General features: G+C 40.0%; 1 protein-coding gene and 1 long non-coding RNA gene across 3 annotated transcripts in view; both read left to right on the top strand.

Moving 5' to 3' along the window:
* LOC118370516 (zinc finger protein 79-like) overlaps nt 1–20,036 on the top strand; it is a 94,445-nt gene that overhangs the window by 12,938 nt on the left and 61,471 nt on the right. For both annotated transcript variants that reach the window (XM_052508438.1, XM_052508440.1), the window contains exon 5: nt 9,830–9,923. In XM_052508438.1, the coding sequence (XP_052364398.1) occupies nt 9,830–9,923 (94 nt within the window). The remainder of the gene's footprint in view (nt 1–9,829; nt 9,924–20,036) is intronic.
* On the top strand, nt 3,400–9,829 carry LOC127924063 (uncharacterized). Its single transcript, XR_008116665.1, has 3 exons — nt 3,400–3,511; nt 4,879–5,105; nt 9,684–9,829. It is a non-coding gene; the product is annotated as an uncharacterized LOC127924063 (long non-coding RNA).

Here is a 20,036-nt window from a genome sequence, read left to right as displayed (position 1 = left end):
CATTACCTCATCCAATGGCATATATCAATTGTCTACTTTAGATGCTCCCATCTCAAATACCCCCCACCCATGGACGAGTGAGCCTCTAGGTCATATACCATCTCAAAATTCAGACATTGTGGAGCCCTTCACATGGTTTCACAGATAAATTCATGATGAAGACAGTGTTCAAACCTGAATTCTCCTTTCTGATATTCTGCCTATTACCAGACATGTAAAAGACAAGCCTGACCTCTCCCCTCTCTGGGCCCTGTCGTAGAGAATCATTTCAAAATATAACACTTACAAGAACTTGTGAATTTAATATAGGCTTTTAATACAAACATATCAGAAGCCTAGATGGTCCGCGGAACACACCCTTTTCCAGAGCACTGGCTCTGTCTTTATACACACACAGTGTATGAGTCCATTCCATATGTTAATGAAGTTACTTCCCTCAAGTCATCGGTCACCATTATCTTTCAGTCCAGGCTTCTTCCATGTTCATGCCTAATAACGCCTGTATCCGCTCTTGATTAGATTACAAAGGTGGCAGAACCCTCTCATGTCCTAAAATTAATGTATATCTATCTTACCCTAAGCACTTATGGCCTTTACCCTCTCTATCTAATCTTTATAATGATGTCCTGCTCCTTCCATAATAGATCATGTATTTAAGGGTCACCTCCTCCTCTTTGCCCTAAGCCCTTATGCACAGTAAAGCAAGTATGGCTTGGCCATTACACTTCTGTCTGTTTAATCTTTGGTTTCCTGTCCGCTTTCTGTTTGTGGTCTAATGTATACCTATCTTTGCTCAATAGTGTCATATCTGTCTCTATATGTAACAAAAACTACAACAGCCCCAAGTGACTTTTCCCTAGAGGAGATAGGAAAATGCAACTGCCAACAGTATAGTCCAAAAGAAGACCTTCTAATGACAAGTATAAAGTAAATAGAACATCTATGTTACCTAACTAATTCTGATTCAGCTTCCGAAAATATACAATACACAACATTGCCGCTTTGTTTATCCTGGCCAGAGGACATGACCCTACTAGAGCAACTAAGTTCGTGTTAATGTTAGCTAGCATGCAAGTATCCAAGCAGAGTTTCTCATGTTCGCCTAGAGAAATAATAGTTTGCGACATTAATGGAAACGGATCATTAATATAGCAACCGTATCAAATTGCAAACGTTTTTAAAAAATGTTGATGCTTACAATTTTCCGCGTGTCGTTGTGTTACGGTCTTGAACAAATGGCGGGTGAATGACTTGCTTCTTTCTCCCAGTTTTGAGGCATGACGGTTATACATTGTAATACATTCCGTTGTGATATTGTAAACGAACATCGGTTTCTTTTGGAGCGCGATTCATCAACAAGTGTATTTTGGGGGGATAATTTGAGGCCAGGAAGATGGTGAAGGAGCCATTAGGAAAGGTAGTCAGTCAGAGTGACCAGTAGTGGTTTTGTATTGATTTCATGCATCTCAGAAGAGCAGAAGGAGAAAGCATTGTGTTTTTCGGAGCAGGGCAGCGATTAAAGGGTGTTATATCTGGGGTTTTGTTATATATTGAGGTTCATCGTCTTGAGCAGAAGATTCCAGGAGTGGTTGGAGCACTAAACCGTGTAGTAGATGGAAAGAAGGAAGAAAGTCAATCAGTTTTACTGTTGTTTGAAGAAGATAATCTGCCTACTCCCGAGGTAAAGTTGCTTTTATATTCACATTCGGACATTAAGTAGACATTAAGCAGACAATCAGCAGACATTTTGCAAAAAGACATTAATAATTGTACAAATCTGTAACTAATTCATTGATTGTCACAGAAATCTAAAAATAGATATGGTTTATTCTTTAAATGTCTAGGATACTTTTACAACCTTCGTTTTGAGTTTAAAAAATCCAGTTTTGATTTAATAGAAATATATAAATCTTAAATGCAATGTAAAGCTGTTTAAATCAATAACTAATTCAACCTTTGTCACAGAATCATCAAACTAGATATGATTTATTCTATAAATGTCTAGCATATTTTACAACCTTTGTTTTAATATAAATTCCAGTTATGATTTGATAGAAATATTTCAAATCTATAAGATGCCATTCTTGTCATGTTTATACGTTTTTGCAAATGTGTGCCTTTTTACGATACGATTTATATTGGCTGAATACTCAACTATGATGAACACCTCAGTTAAGTGTGCTTCTATCAGGGTTCTGGTCAAATGCATGTCATTTAAAGTCAATTTAGCAATTGAACAAAAATTCATTTCAATTTTGAAATGGTTCCTAATTGCAAAAACATGTAACAGAATTTGGGTATTCCAGAACTTCTTGTTTACATGTAAATCAACATAACCCTGTTTATGTTTTTAATACTGCAGATAGAACGCTCTGTGCCCGAGATGGTTTCATTTAACTTGTCTGGGGATGACAAGAGGACTTCAAGCAAAGCCAAAATAGAACATTATTGTAAGGGCCTATTTTTCTGTTAAATTAGAAACGTATAAATAAATGACTGTTTGTTCCTTGTAACTACTTTCAAATGTGGAACTGTTGCACTAAAAATGCAAACATTGATTTGGCATACGATTTAAGATTGTAAACATTGTACAACTTTATGTAAACATTGTCTAACTTCATATAGAACAAATTGCACTTGAAATGAACATTTATTTTAAGGTCATTTAAATAAATGCATATTCTCACTTTTCAAGAAACAATCACTGAATGAGTTGATTTCTTCATCTTTAAATGCAATATTTGAGATTTTCTGTATTTCTATCAAATCAAAATGGCAATTTCTACTCAAAGCAAAGGTTGTAAAAGTCTACTAGACATTTACAGAATGAATCATACATAGTTTGATGTTTCTGTGAATTAGTTATTTAAATGTTTTAAATTATATTTGATCGATTTTATGCTAGACTTTTATATCTATTTTTTTCGTTTCTGTGACAATCAATCAAAATAGTATTAATTACATGGCTTTGAATCGGTCTGGCTTCTCATGCGATTTTTAAAAAATGACCTCAATGACGGCCTACTAAGGAACAGTGGGTTACCTGCATTGTGCAGGTGCAGAACGACAGATTTTAGCCTTGTCAGCTCCGGGGATTCGATCAGCAACTTTTCAGCTACTCGCCCAACGCTCTAACCACTAGTGATGCTAGGATACATATGATATGCAGTGTGAGCTATAGTGAATAAGCCACTGCAGTCATTAAATTGATAAAATAATGGCCATGTATCAACTGTGTGACGACAGAATATTTTTGGTATTTATTAGGATCCCCATTAGCCGCTGCAAAGTATCAAAATTGTACTTCTCTCATTGACTTCTCAAACTCCGGCTTGGTCTGCTTCGCAAGCCTTCTCTGAGTCTCGCGTTTTTACGTCTCTTGGTTTAGAAACTGGTAGTGGGGAACAGGAAGTTCCGCGCAGGCGCGCATCATTCTTCAGAATAAAGGATACGTCAGAATTGTGCAGTTGATACGACAACTTCTGTGTCCGTTTCTAATATATTACTACTGGTATGTAATAGCACGTTATAATATCTAAAGAACATGTAATAACATGCTAGGTAACAAATACGTGAAGGTATTATCTCGTTTGGTGAAGGTTTTATGTGCTATTTTGGTGTCAAACAGCGTGAGTGAACGTGATAACTTGTTTACAAGTCACATAGAGACTTTGGGTTAAAGTTAGTCTCTGAGTGGATGTAACGTTATCTCATTTCGTCAAGGTAATTTCATAAAGAATACATTTATTTGAGATTTCTTGGTTCGTTTTACGTGTCGTTTTTGGTTTTGTGTAAAATTTCACGAGGTGGTAAAATGGCGGTTCCCCCTCGGTCTGCATTAACGCACATCAGTGCAGCAAGAGAGACAATTTTACGGTTGCGCTACTGTTTTGGAGCTAAATGTAATGATTATCAGTTTTCTACATGTGAACTAGTATTCAAAGACATGCAGTTGTATCTGTCTATCTATACATGTTACTATGGTGTGAACGGAAATACTTTTGGTTTTTGACTGGAATAATACAGTGAAGACAAGGTTATTCAGGAAAATGGTACATAGTGCTGCCTACAACATATCTTGTACAACATGTTTGAGTCATTTATGCATGTATGTGTATAGGGGATATCTACTATAGATTAAGTGCGTTTAAGTTGTGTAGTCTAATTTAAAGTGTATCCTTTGTCTAATGTGAATTAATTAATGTTTTGTTGTCAATGCTTAGCTACCAGATCTATTGAAATGAGATCCGTGCTTGACTTGGACAGGAGCTCACCGAAGCTGAGTACCGTCACCTCAAATGTCTACTGTTTGAGCTCATGTTCCTCTTATAGAATATTAGCTCAACAGTATTGTGGCACTCCTGCAGCTAAATATAAACAATATTTTTAGATAATAAATTAAGTGCAAGAACTGTCTGTTTCTCTTTATTACTACTGGCTGACTCAGATTAAGTCTGAGGCCGGTAACATCAACAGTGAGGACAAACCCAACCTGTCTCTCTCCTTCCACACATTTTGTGGTTGCACAACTGTGTTGTGTTTTTGAAGTAATAAAGTGTATACAAGGTTATTAAGGAAAATAAAACTAACCAACCTTGTACTAAATAGTTTTTGCGTCATTTATGCATTTTTCTACTACAGGTTAAGTTTTAGCTCAAATGTATTATGAAGCTCCTGCACATACATTTAAACAGTACCGGCACACAAAATGAGTATCGGCAACTATTTCAGCACTGAATTACACAACTAAGTCCAGCACTGAATTAGATAATTGAACAAGACAAAATATAATATATTTAATAGAGAGTAAAGTAAGTGCCAGAACTGTCAAGACAATAACTTTTGTGTCCGTTTCTCTTCTACTACTTGCCGACTCAGGTATGAGGCCTCAACAGTGAGGACAAACCCAGCCTGCCTCTCTCCTTCCACACTGAGTCCAAACCCACAGTCACTGGGTCCTGATTGTGACAGTGGAGCCCAGTTTGCACTGCAGGATCCAGAGATGGCATCAGTGAAGCTGGAAGACTGCAGTCAAACACTGGAGCTGAACGTCAACATTAAAGATGAAGAAGAGGAGGAGAAGATTGGGAAATCTATTTCTCATGGTAAGAGCAGGTTCTATCTAACTAAGTTTGTGTTATTCATTCCAACTTCCCACTGTGTGAAAAGTTGCAGTAGAACTGTTTCATGATGAACTGTTTCAATGAGAAGGTAGATGTTATTTCATGCTACTGAGACTTGCATGGTTTGACACCAGCACCAGAGAGGAGACTAAAGAGGTGAAGTAGACAAACTGCCAGTGTTTTAAAGTTCTATGAAACAAAACCTGAGATACTTTTAGAATAGTTGTATTCCCCTTTTGCATTGCACAGCCTACTTGTATGAATACTTACAGGTAGCCTAGTGGTTAGAGCGTTAGGGCCAGTAACCAAAAGTTTGCTGACAAAGTAAAAATCTGTCTTTTCCCCTGAGCAAGGCACCCACAGTTCCCCGGGGCGCCAAAGACATGGATGTCCATTATGGCAGCCCCCTGCCCCTCTCTCACATATATTAATTAGTTCCAAGTAGAACAATTACAGAAATATCAAATCAAAATCAAATCAAATTTATTTATATAGCCCTTCGTACATCAGCTGATATCTCAAAGTGCTGTACAGAAACTCAGCCTAAAACCCCAAACAGCAAGCAATGCAGGTGTAGAAGCACGGTGGCTAGGAAAAACTCCCTAGAAAGGCCAAAACCTAGGAAGAAACCTAGAGAGGAACCAGGCTATACAAAATACAATTGTATTTTCTTTTTCAACCCCCAACCCAAAGAGAGATGAAAACATGACAACCAAACATAAAGAAATCCAATAATATAAATAAATAAAGTATATCTGTATATCATATCTTATTCCATTTACAGAAGTAGTCCCCAAACCCAAATCTCTTAAGCACTTGAAATAAGACCACTCAACTCTCTTCATCAAGTGAGAGTATGGCAGTATTAGTACTCTCCTCACATTGTGAAAGCCTTGATGATTTTCACAACGCCATTTTGGTCTTTGGATGGAGTTCTCCCGTATCTAATACACAATCTCCTTGCTAAGGCCTTAGCACTCATTTTTGAGTCTGAATTCAGAAGAGAAATCGGTCTGAACTTTCACATTTAGTTGGTGATTATCCAGCTTCAGATTAAGAGTAAAGCACTCCTTAGAGAGGAGGAAGCAACCTTGCTGAAAGGATTCAGCATACAGTGCATTGGGAAAGTATTCAGATCCCGTGACTTTTTCCACATTTTGTTACATTTTAGCCTTATTCTAAAATATATTAAATTGTTTGTTTCCCTCACCAATCTACACACAATACTCCACAATGACAAAATAAAAAACAGTTTTAGACATTTTACAACATGTGTATATAATGTGTTTATACACTACAAAAAAAAAATAAAGGGAACACTTAAACAACACAATGTAACTCCAAGTCAATCACACTTCTGTGAAATCAAACTGTCCACTTAGGAAGCAACACTGATTGACAATAAATTTCACATGCTGTTGTGCAAATGGAATAAACAACAGGTGGAAATTATAGGTAATTAGCAAGACACCCCCAATAAAGGAGTGGTTCTGCAGGGGATGACCACAGGCCACTTCTCAGTTCCTATGCTTCCTGGCTGATGTTTTGGTCACTTTTGAATGCTGGTGGTGCTTTCACTCTAGTGGTAGCATGAGACGGAGTCTACAACCCACACAAGTGGCTCAGGTAGTGCAGCTCATCCAGGATGGAACATCAATGCGAGCTGTGGCAAGAAGGTTTGCTGTGTCTGTCAGCGTAGTGTCCAGAGCATGGAGGCGCTACCAGGAGACAGGCCAGTACATCAGGAGACGTGGAGGAGGCCGTAGGAGGGCAACAACCCAGCAGCAGGACCGCTACCTCCGCCTTTGTGCAAGGAGGAGCAGGAGGAGCACTGCCAGAACCCTGCAAAATGTCTTCCAGCAGGCCACAAATGTGCATGTCTGCTCAAATGGTCAGAAACAGACTCCATGAGGGTGGTATGAGGGCCCGACGTCCACGGGCGGGGGTTGTGCTTACAGTCCAACACCGTGCAGGATGTTTGGCATTTGCCAGAGAACACCAAGATTGGCAAATTCGCCACTGGTACCCTGTGCTCTTCACAGATGAAAGCAGGTTCACACTGAGCACGTGACAGACGTGACAGAGTCTGGAGACGCCGTGGAGAACGTTCTGCTGCCTGCAACATCCTCCAGCATGACCGGTTTGGCGGTGGGTCAGTCATGGTGTGGGGTGGCATTTCTTTGGGGGGCCGCACAGCCCTCCATGTGCTCGCCAGAGGTAGCCTGACTACCATTAGGTACCGAGATGAGATCCTCAGACCCCTTGTGAGACCATATGCTGGTGCGGTTGGCCCTGGGTTCCTCCTAATGCAAGACAATGCTAGACCTCATGTAGCTGGAGTGTGTCAGCAGTTCCTGCAAGAGGAAGACATTGATGCTATGGACTGGCCCGCCCATTCCCCAGACCTGAATCCATTTGAGCACATCTGGGACATCATGTCTCGCTCCATCCACCAACGCCACGTTGCACCACAGACTGTCCAGGAGTTGGCGGATGCTTTAGTCCAGGTCTGGGAGGAGATCCCTCAGGAGACCATCCGCCACCTCATCAGGAGCATGCCCAGGCGTTGTAGGAAGGTCGTACAGGCACGTGGAGGCCACACACACTACTGAGCCTCATTTTGACTTGTTTTAAGGACATTACATCAAAGTTGGATCAGCCTGTAGTGTGGTTTTCCACTTTAATTTTGAGTGTGACTCCAAATCCAGACCTCCATGGGTTGATACATTTGATTTCCATTAATTATTTTGTGTGATTTTGTTGTCAGCACATTCAACTATGTAAAGAAAAAAAGTATTTAATAAAAATATTTCATTCATTCAGATCTAGGATGTGTTATTTTAGTGTTCCCTTTATTTTTAAATATAAAAATGGAAATATTACATTTATACAAGTATTCAGACCCTTTACTCAGTACTTTGTTGCAGCGATTATAGCCTCAAATCTTCTTGGGTATGACGCTACAATCTTGGCACACCTGTATTTGGGGAGTTTCTCCCTTCTCTGTAGGTCGTCTCAAGCTCTGTCAGGTTGGATGGGATATGGCGGCATTGAAAGAAGTGATATCAAGTTTAAAGTGTTGAGGTGGAGCAGTTGAAATAGAAGATTCCAGGTGTCTGTGACACCTGCCATTTGGTGAGACGTAGATCCGGTGTAGAGCGTTGGGAAACAGAAGACATCTGTCATGTAGAGTTTTGATGGAGAGTCTCTGCCAGAAAGGTCAAGGTAGGAAGTGTCAGTTATCCTGTGGGCGCTTTTGTTCCGTAAATACTACAGTGTTTTAGGTGTCAGGTTTATGGGCCTGTTGCAGCAGTGTGTAGGAGTGAGATGCCTAGATGTGAGAAGTGTGTAGGAGGTCATGAGATGAAGGAATGTGTGGTATCGTGGAGAAAGTTGTGTGTTAGTTGTGGGGGTGCCAATGGGGCTGGAGATCTGAGGTGTCAGGTGAGAGAAAGCCAGATTGAGGTTGCCGGGGTTCCAGTAGTACAGAATGCCAAAAGACAATGCAGAGACAATTTCACGGTCTTACTACAGGGTTGAAGCTGAATGTAATGATCATCAGTTTTCTACATGTGTACTAATATTCAGACACATTCAGTTGTTTCTTTATGTATCTATACATGTTACTATGGTGTGGACAGGAAATACAATTGATTGAAATAATAAAGTAAAGACAAGGTTATTTAGGAAAATAGCACATAGTGCTGCCTAAAACAATGTGAATTTGGGAAATCTACTATAGTTTAAGTGCACATTGTGTAGCTTAATTTATGTTGTGTAGGCTAATTTTAAAGTGTGTACTTTGTCTAATATCAATTCGTTAATGTTTTGTTGTCAATGCTTAGCTACCAGATCTTTTGAAATGACATCAGTTCTTGACTTGGACAGCAGCTCATCAGAGCTGAGTACCGTCACCTACCAGTATTGTGGAGCTCCTTAAAAAGCCATTTTGGGTTTACTACCTTTTTATTTGGGCATTTTTATGGTTCAGAAATGTGGTGGGTACTCTCTTCGTTCACTGGACTTTATCCTGCTAACTGTTCCAAATGTCTGAACTGAATTTGGTAAAAGGACTTTTATGTACTCTGCGCCATCGTCTTGGAACGCCTTACAAAATACTTTTAAACTGGAAGAACTTGTCCCGATTGGTGTTTTTAAATCACTGATGAAGGATTTTGAGGCTGATTCCCTGACCTGTCAATGTTTTTAATTTGCTGTTTTTGATTTTGTTATACTATTGTGAATTCAATGGTTTTTACTAGATTACTTGTAGTTTTTCATGTCTGTCTGTAATTTTTGTAATGACCTGGTGCTGCCTATCTTGGCCAGGATGCTCTTGAAAAATAGATTTTTAAATCTCAATGAGCCCTTCCTGGTTAAATAAAGGTTAAATAAAATAAATACAAATATAAACAGTACCGGGATCTATTTCAGTCCAAGTCAAGCACTGTTTTAGATCATTGAACAAGAAGAAATATTATATATTTTTTTTGAGGATAAAGAAAGTGCCATAAATGTCAAGACTAACTTTTTGTTGTCTGTTTCTCATTGTTACTACAGGACGACTAGAATTAAGTCTGGGGCCGGTAACATCAACAGTGACGACAAACCCAGCCTGCCTCTCTCCTTCCACACTGAGTCCAAACCTACAATCACTGGGTCCTGATTGTGACAGTGGAGCCCAGTTTGCACTGCAGGATCCAGAGATGAAGCTGGAAGACTGCAGTCAAACACTGGAGCTGAATGTCATCATTAAAGATGAAGAAGAGGAGGAGAAGATTGGGACATCTGTTAGTCATGGTAAGAGCTGGTTCTGTTATTTATTCCAACTTCCCACTGTGTATGAAAAGTTGCAGTATAACTGTTTCATGATGAGAAGGTAGATGTTATTTCATGCTACTGAGACTTGGTGGTTTGACACCAGTATTGCCAGCATTTGTTTTATTAACTGGTCTATCTGGAGTGATCAGAGAGGAGACTAAAGAAGTGAAGTAGACAAACTGCCAGTGTTTTAAAGTTCTATGAAATGAGTCTGTGTAGTTACTAACCCTTGTGATAGTGAGTGGAGGATGATATGAAATTTGTCTGTGTAGTTACTAACCCTTGTGATAGTAAGTGGAGGATGACACTCCCCTTTTTAGCTTTCATCTCTTACCCACTTTTAGAATAGTTTTATTCCCCTGTATTGTACAGCCTACTGATATGAATACATATGTCACCCAGTACAGACAGAAGAGGACTGGTCACCCCTTTGGGCGTGGTTCCTCTCTACATTTCTTCTAGGTTCCTTCTTTCTAGGGAATTTTTCCTAGCCGCTGTGCTTCTACACCTGCATTGCTTGTTCTTTAGGGATTTTAGGCTGGGTTTCTGTAAAGCACTTTGTGACAACTGCTGATGTAAAAAGGGCTTCATAAAATAAATTTGATTGACATGGACAGTACCAGTCAAAAGTTTGGACACACCTACTCAATCCAGGGTTTTTCTTAATTTTTACTATTTTCTACATTGTAGAATAATAGTGAAAACTAACTTTTAAATAACACATGTGGAATTATGTAGTAACCAAAAAAGTGTTAAACAAATAAAAATATATTTGAGATTCTTCAAAGTAGCCACCTTTTGTCTTGATAACAACTTTGCACACTCTTGGCATTCTCTCAACCATCTTCATGAAGAAGTCACCTGGAATAGATTTCAATTAACAGGTGTGCCTTATTAAAAGTTCATTTGTGGAAGTGCCTTATTAATGCGTTTGAGCCAATCAGTTGTGTTGTGACACTGTAGGGGTGGTATAGAAATGACAGTCCATCTTCTTTAAGACATAAAGGCCAGTCAATGTGGAATATTTCTAGAACTTTGAAAGTGTCTTCAAGTGCAGTCTCAAAAACCATCAAGCACTATGATGAAACTGGGCTCTCATGAGGACCGCCACAGGAAAGGAAGACCCAGAGATACCTCTTCGACAGAGGCTAAGTTCATTAGATTTACCAGCCTCAGAATTTGCATCCCATATAAATGCTTCACAGAGTTCAAGTAACAGACACATCAACATCAACTGTTCAGAGGAGACTGCGTGAATCAGGCCTTCATGGTTGAATTGATGCAGAGAAACCAATACTAATGGACACCAATAAGAAGAGACTTGCTTGGGCCAAGAAACATGAGCAATGGACATGAGACCAGTGGAAATCTGTAATTTGGTGTGATGAGTCCAAATATGAGATTTTTGGTTCCAACCGCTGTGTCTTTGTGAGACGCAGAGTAGTAGGTGAACGGATCATCTCTGCGTGTGTGGTTCCTACTGTGAAGCATGGAGGAGGCGGTGTGGGGGCGCTTTGCTGGTGACGACAGTGTCTGTGATTGATTTAGAAAGGCACACCTAACCAGCATGGCTACCACAGCATTCTGAGGCGATATGCCATCCCATCTGGTATGGGCTTAGTGGGACTATCATTTGTTTTTTTCTACAGGACAATGATCCAAAACACCCCTCCAGGATGTGTAAGGGCTATTTGACCAAGAATGCGAGTGATGGAGCGCTGCATCGGATGACCTGGCCTCCACAATCCCCAGACCTCAACCCAATTGAGATGGCTTGAGATGAGTTGGACCGCAGAGTGAAGGAAAAGCAGCTAACATGTGCTCAGCATGTGTGGGAAGTCCTTCAAACTGTTGGTAAAGCATTCCAGGTGAAGCTGGTTGAGAGAATGCCAAGAGTGCAAATCTGTCATCAAGGCAAAGGGTGGCTACTTTGAAGAATCTAAAATATAACAGTTTTTGGGGTTACTACACGATTCCATAGTTTTGATGTCTTCACTGTTATTCTACAATGTAGAAAATAGTCAAAATAAAGAAAAACCCTGGAATGGGTAGGTGTGTCCAAACTTTGGACTGGTACTGTATATGACACCAACTGATTATTATTCTGATGATGTTCACACAGGAAACCATGGAGAGACATTCTCTACATTCAGAGAGCAACAGCAGGAAGATCACAGAGCTAAGAGGTCTCACCACTGCCCACATTGTGGGGAGATTTTCTCATTTCTATCAAAGCTGAAAATACACCTAAAAATACACTTAGGAGAGAATCTGTATTCCTGTACTGACTGTGGCAAGGATTTCACAACATTAAAGGTTCTGATAGTTCATCAGAGAGTGCATGAACGGATACATACAGGATTGAAGCCTTACTTCTGCTCTGACTGTGGAAAGAGTTTCTCACGACTGGACACCTTAAAAAGACATGAACATATACATACAGGAGAGAAGCCTTACTCCTGCTCCGACTGTGGGGCAAGTTTCTCTCGACTGGGCCACCTAAAAACACATGAAGGTATACATACAGGAGAGAAGCCTTACTCCTGCCCTGACTGTGGAAAGAGTTTCTCTCGACTGGGCCACCTAAAAACACATGAACGTATACATACAGGAGAGAAGCCCTGCTCTGACTGTGGGAAGAGTTTCTCTGCAACTCTGACTGTGGAAAGAGTTTCTCTCGACTGGGCCACTTAAAAACACATGAACGTATACATACAGGAGAGAAGCCTTACTTCTGCTCTGACTGTTTAAAATGCTTCACAACATCAAATGACCTGAAAGTTCATCAGAGAACACACACAGGAGAGAAACCTTACTCCTGCTCTGATTGTGTAAAATGCTTCACAACATACTCTGGTCTTGAAAGTCATCAGAGAACACACACAGGAGAAAAGCCTTATGCCTGCTCTAATTGTGTAAAATGCTTCACATCATCAACTAACCTAAAAATTCACCAGAGAACACACACACAGGAGAGAAGCCTTACTCCTGCTCTGATTGTGGAAAGAATTTCTCCCGACTGGGCAACTTAAAAGACATGAACTTATACATAAAGAAGAGAAGCCTTACTAATGCTCTGACAGTTGAAAGAGTTTCTCCCAACAGGGCAACTTAAAAATACACAAACATATACATAAAGCAGGAGTAAGGCTTATCTCCTTTAACTGTGGGAAGTGCTACACAACGTCAACTGAGCAAAAAGTTCACCCAATAGGACACACAGGAGAGAAGCCTTGCTTCTCCTCTGACTGTGGGAAGAGTTTCTCCCAACAGGGCAACTTAAAAATACACCAATGTATCCATAAAGGTGAAAAGCATCATCAGTTGTCTCAGACCAGCCAAGATTAGTCACTACATCACCTCATTCTCATCTCATAAAGGAAGTGGTAACAGTGAATTTGATAACATTAACACTCTATTGTAATCATGTTTTTTCTCACTGTGTTAACCGTGCAGAGGAAAGGGAGCATTATAGAATGTCATTGTAAATGATCTTTCTCCATAGAAATGCATCAACTTGTACTTTAGCATTTTAGCTAATAAGCAACTTTGCAACAACATTGCATGACCAAAAGTATGTGGACTCCTGCTCGTTGAACATCTCATTCCAAAATCATGGACTTGGTGTCCCTTTTGCTGAAATAACAGCCTCCACTCTTCTGGGAAGGCTTTCCACTAGATGTTGGAACATTGCTGTGGGAATTTCTTTCATTCAGTCACAAGTGATGTTGGGTGATTAGGCCTGGCTCGAAGTCGGCATTCCAATTCATCCCAAAGTTGTTAAATGGGGTTCAGGTCAGGGCTCTGTGTAGGCCAGTCAAGTTCTTCCACACCAATCTCGATAAACCATTTCTGTATGGACCTCGCTTTGTATAGGAGCCTTGTCATGCTAAAACAGGAAAGGGTCTTTATCAAACTGTTGCCACAAAGTTGGCAGCACAAAATCATCTTGAATGTCATTGTATGCTGTAGCGTTATGATTTCCCTTCACTGGAACTAAGGGGCCTAGCCCAAATCATGAAAAACAGCCTCAGACCATTATTCCTCCTCCACCAAACTTTACAGTTGGCACTATGCATTGGGACAGGTAGCATTCTTCTGGCATCCGCCAAACCCAGATTTGTCCATCAGACTTCCAGATGATAAGGCGGGATTCATAACTCCAGAGAACGTGTTTCCACTGCTTCAGAGTCCAATGGCGGGGTGCTTTACACCACTCCAGCTGACGCTGGCATTGCACAGCTGGGTGATTTTAGTCTTGTGTGCAGCTGCTCGGCCATAGAAACCCATTTTTTTTGAAGCTCCTGACTAACAGTTCTTGTGTTGACGTTGCTTCCAGAGGCAGTTTGGAACTCGTTAGTGAGTGTTGCAACCGAGGACAGACAATTCTTACGCGCTTCAGCACTTGGCGGTCCCGTTCTGTAAGCTTGTGTGACCTACCACTTCGCTCCTAGACGTTTCCACGTCACAATAGCAACACTTATAGTTGACCGGGGCAGGGCTAGCAAGGCAGATATTTGACGAACTGACTTGTTGGAAAGGTGGCATCCCATGACGATGGGATGCCACCTGTCAATAACGGGTGTGGCTGAAATAGCCGACTCTACTAATTTAAAGGGGTGTCTTTATACTTTTCTGTTTATATAGTGTACCAAGCATGTTAGGTTAGCATGCAACTACTTAGCATTTTCATTAACGTTAGCAACAACAAATTGGAACAAGTAAAATATTGCATATTCGTAACATATTGTACGAATTGTAATTCGTAGCATACTATACGCCATACAAATCTTATTATATTGTACTACTCATTTTACATTTGTAGGCCACTGTAATGTAACAAAGCATACTGTATCATACTAAAGTGTGTGGTATGGATTTTTGTTACATATAGTACGTTTTGCTCTGACACCAAGTTGTCCCTCTGCAGTTCTCTGTGGGAATGAGCTGGTAGACATGTGTATCAGATAGAGATGGTGTGATGATTCGTTTTCACCATTAGTTTGGGTGGATTATTTTTAACTACATAACAACTTTTTTTTAATGATATGCAGGCTCTGAAATGACTACAAGTGTTTATTAAATTGCCTTAGAAAACTAGATTGATTACTTTAGTCATTGGTTAATGTATTTGGATAACTGCAATGAACTTATTGATCTGCCTATGAAAAATAAACATTCTACATGAATTTGTGCTGGTCATACTTGGTTTTTTGGGTTATCTATACAGAAAAGACTATGATTTGTTTACTTCATGGTATTCAAAATAATGTACATGTCTATATACTCAACATGTCACTTCATCTCTAGACATCACCATGGGGATAAGCCAATTTGCAGTATAAATTACTTAAATATGTTTCTTATTAAATAACAGTTAAATAAAACAAACAAAGTATTATTTATTATTTTAAAGTGTTTTATGTGGTGCCAAAGTCCAGGGACAGCAATAATGACCCAGTTACTATTGGGGAATGGAACCAGAGGAAGCTTGTGTTACCTTTCTCACACCACTACAGTATTCATTCTTCATTGTTAGAGCTCAATATATGCCCAGGATTATATTCAGGCTCAGACTGTTGAAATGCCCTGTTGATTATGTAAACAGTCTTGTGGAACTCTGGTATTGATGGTGCATTTTAGGGCGTCAATGTTATGAATGCTCAGAGTAACAGAGCTATGAACTCTCTTGTCGAATGGAACCAGAGAGGAAGCTGCATTACCCTTTACATCCCCATTGTTCAGAGTGGAAGAGCTGTGAACTCGTCTGTGATGGAACACGTCTACCACAACCTTTCCTACTGTGTTAGTCAGCACCACAGCATTTTAGGAAGCCATTGTTCAAAATATGTTCATACGTAATATTACAATGGGAGGGGGTGTGGCCTGCACAGAGAAGAACCAGGAAGTTGACCTGAGACTTCTATTTAGAACTGGGATCAGCGAAACTGGAAGACTGCAGTCAAACACTGGAGCTGAATGTCAACATTAAAGATGAAGAAGAGAAAATTGGGAAATCTGTTTCTCATGGTAAGAACAGGTTCTATCTATAATTGATCTGGATAATTTAGACGTCCATACATTATGACCCAGTCTATTGTTAGGTTGAATTCTGTCATTCTGACGTCCAATTCTCTTCATAGCTTTTGAACGAGGAAAATGTGGAATTGTAATTTGGGATACTTTGTGAATTGATTGGAATTGACGCTAACGGTTGCTAATCCTTTTGATAGTGAGCGGGGGATGACATTGCTAACAATTTTCAAAGGGAAGTTGGTTTTGAAGTTTCTGTCCTATGTCTGAGAGATTAAGAAAGATTAGTAAAACATGTTTACCTGTATTTAACCCCTTTTTCAATATATATGTCTCAACATAAAACATTTTAAAAACGTGTACCTGCTACCTTCAGACACTTGTGGGCATCCTAGAGCAAAATGTACTTGTTCGTGAGTCTCACCTTGTAGGCTACAGACAGAAGTTAGTGTCTCCTGGTCTGACAAACAACACCGCAGCTCTGCCACCTTCCACCACAGATGCGGAAGGCTGACATCAGCGGATGTGTTGAATTGAGACACAGCCCATTCAAAAATACATCTCTAGCTGAACCAGAAGGCTTTTGATGGGGATTTTTTAATTATTAAGCTAATTTGATTTAGACGGGGATGCGGACATTGACTCTTGGGTTTTTAAAGCACACCAGCATATACATAAAGAAGAGATGCTGGTAACACTTCCTTTCATGAGGTCCTTATTATAGGCTCTAATTAATAATTGCCAGAAATATACCCCCTGCTAGCTAGCCTCTGAAGCTAAGCAGGGTTGGTCCTGGTCGGTCTCTGGATGGGAAAACAGATGCTGCTGGAAGTGGTGTTGGAGGGCCAGCAGGAGGCAGTCTTTCCTCTGGACTAAAATAAAAATCATAATGCCCCAGGACAGTGATTGGAGACATTTCCCTGTGTGCCATCTTTCGGGTGGGACCTTAAACGGGTACCCTGACTCTCTGCGGTCACTATATATCTCAAGCCACTTTTCATAAGAGTAGGGGTGTTTACCCCAGGGTCCTGGCTAAATTCCCAATCTGGCCCTGATACCATCATGGCCACCTTAATCATCCCGAGCTTCCAATTGGCTCATTCATCCCCCCTCCTCTCCACTGTAACTATTCCCCAGGTTCTTGCTGTAAATGAGAATGTGTTCTCAATTTACCTGGTAAATAAATATAGATATAATTACTGAAACCATCTGGGTTTACTTGGTTGAGCTTACAAAAACAGATCTAAAACGAGTCTCATCCCAGATGAGGAATACGACACTTTCAAAGCACATGTAATGTTTGCCTAAATACAATGTAATTTCGAGTTCTTACACAGGATTTAGCTAGTTAAAATTAAGTATATCTTTAGGAGTAATTAATGTGTACCTACCTATATAGTACATTACCCACCCTGACAACCCGGCCCTCAATTTAAAGCTTGTGAAAATGACATCCAAGTGGGAGAACAAATACACTAGTACAACACAGAGTATATTTAATATCTGCACAAGTACAATGTAATTACTAGGTGTTACACAGGATTTGGCCGGTGATAATGAAGTCTATCTGGTGGGATGCTACTTGTAATTACAGGGAACCAATAGCCAGTGGTGGGGAAAGTACCCAGTTGTTATACTTCAGTAAAATAAAGAAACCTTAATTGTAAAAGTGAAAGTCGTCTAGTAAAATACTTGAGTCAAAGTATAAGGGTTTTAAATATACTTAAGTATCAAAAGTAAAAAATATGATTCACATTCCTTATATTAAACAAACCAGATGGCACAATTGTAAACAAAATAAATTACAATTCAAAAAATTCAAAACATGATTTAATAGCCAGGGGCACACCAACACTAAGACAATTTACAAACAAAGCATTTATGTTTAGTAAGTCCACCGACCTGGATGACCAGGGTTGTTCTCTTGGTAACCATTTTCCTGTCCTGCTAAGCATTCGGAATGAAATGAGTACTTTTGGGTGTCATGGAAAATGTATTGAATAAAAAGTAAATTATTTTCTTTAGAACAGGGGTCGAAAAGGTCAGTGTGCAAAATTTTGACATGATACTATAGATTGACGCGGAAAAAAGTGTTATAGGTGAGACAGAAACGTCAAGACAGGAGAGAGAAAGGTACGTTTAACATGCAATTTGTTTTGTTTTCTTTTGGGGATACATGAATTCTGCTGAACGATTTAGCATAGGAAGTTAGCGAGCATTTTGGCCTGCTAGCTAACTGCAGTGCCATAACTGTTAGGCCTGCTAACTAGTTACCATATCGCATTGTGCAGAATATACTTTCCATGTAGTATGTTGAGTTTTCTTTTTATTAGCTAGGTAGCTTTCTAACCTTGACTAGCTACTGTAGTTGACTAGCTACTGCTAAGTTTCCTAACCTGATGTCTACAAATAGCTATGATATTGTGGACTTCAGGAAACAGCAGAGGGAACACCCCCCTATCCACATCGATGGAACAGTAGTGGAGAGGGTAGCTAGTTTTAAGTTCCTCGGCATACACATCACAGACAAACTGAATTGGTCCACTCACACTGACAGCGTCGTGAAGACGACGCAGCAGCGCCTATTCAACCTCAGGAGTCTGAAGTAATTTTGCTTGTCACCAAAAGCACTCAAAACTTCTACAGATGCACAATCGAGAGCATCCTGGCGGGCTGTATCACCGCCTGGTACGGCAACTGCTCCGCCCTCAACCGTAAGGCTCTCCAGAGGGTAGTGAGGACTGCACAACGCATCACCGGGGGCAAACTACCTGCCCTCCAGGACACCTACACCACCCATTGTTACAGGAAGGCCATAAAGATCATCAAGGACATCAACCACCCGAACCACTGCCTGTTCACCCCGCTATCATCCAGAAGGCGAGGTCAGTGCAGGTGCATCAAAGCTGGGACTGAGAGACTGAAAAACAGCTTCTATCTCTAGGCCATCAGACTGTTAAACAGCCACCACTAACATTGAGTGGCTGCTGCCAACACACTGTCATTGACACTGACCCAACTCCAGCCATTTTAATAATGGGAAATGATGTAAATATATCACTAGCCACTTTAAACAATGCTACCTTATATAATGTTACTTACCCTACATTATTAATCTCATATGCATATGTATATACTGTACTCTACATCATCGACTGCATCCTTATGTAATACATGTATCACTAGCCACTTTAACTATGCCACTTTGTTTACTTTGTCTACACACTCATCTCATATGTATATACTGTACTCGATACCATCTACTGTATGCTGCTCTGTACCATCACTCATTCATATATCCTTATGTACATATTCCTTATCCCCTTACACTGTGTATAAGACAGTAGTTTTGGAATTGTTAGTTAGATTACTTGTTGGTTATCACTGCATTGTCGGAACTAGAAGCACAAGCATTTCGCTACACTCGCATTAACATCTGCTAACCATGTGTATGTGACAAATAAAATTTGATTTGATTTGGATATGGTCGCTACTGGCTAGCTAGCTGGGCTCACCTTTGTGTGAAGCTTTCCACAATAACGATTATTTACGGCTCGCCTTCACAATAAAAGTCACCCATTGGAAACAACAGGGTGTGGTCAATCTTGGGTAAGTTATACAAATCTTTCGTGTTAGCATGCACTTTTATAGCTAGCTGGACAACACAATAACTAGTTAGCAAGGCATAGCTAGCTATAGTCTTAAACCATGGAAAGCATGATGATGATAACTACTATAGGGTAATGTAGTGTCTAAATTGTCATACATTATTCTTCTCTACGACAGATTTCCACAAGGTCTCAGACTCCAAGATGGGAAAATGCCTACTAGAACGAAACATATAACAGAGACAGAGTTGTTGATATTCATTGTTATTTGTAACATTAAAAAGGAGGACAAGAAGATAATCCCGTTTTTCTAAATTAGCTACAGCGCTTTGGAAAGTATTTAGACCCCTTTGACTTTTTCCACATTTTGTTACTTTATATCCTTATTCTAAAATGTATTAAATAAAACGTTTTCCTCAGCAATCTACACACAATACCCCATAATACCAAA

Source organism: Oncorhynchus keta, unplaced genomic scaffold (genome assembly GCF_023373465.1).
Source record: "Oncorhynchus keta strain PuntledgeMale-10-30-2019 unplaced genomic scaffold, Oket_V2 Un_contig_3619_pilon_pilon, whole genome shotgun sequence".
NCBI classification, from domain to species: Eukaryota; Metazoa; Chordata; class Actinopteri; order Salmoniformes; family Salmonidae; genus Oncorhynchus; species Oncorhynchus keta.
Note: the sequence above shows the minus strand (reverse complement) of the source record. Positions and strands in the feature narration are given on the sequence as shown.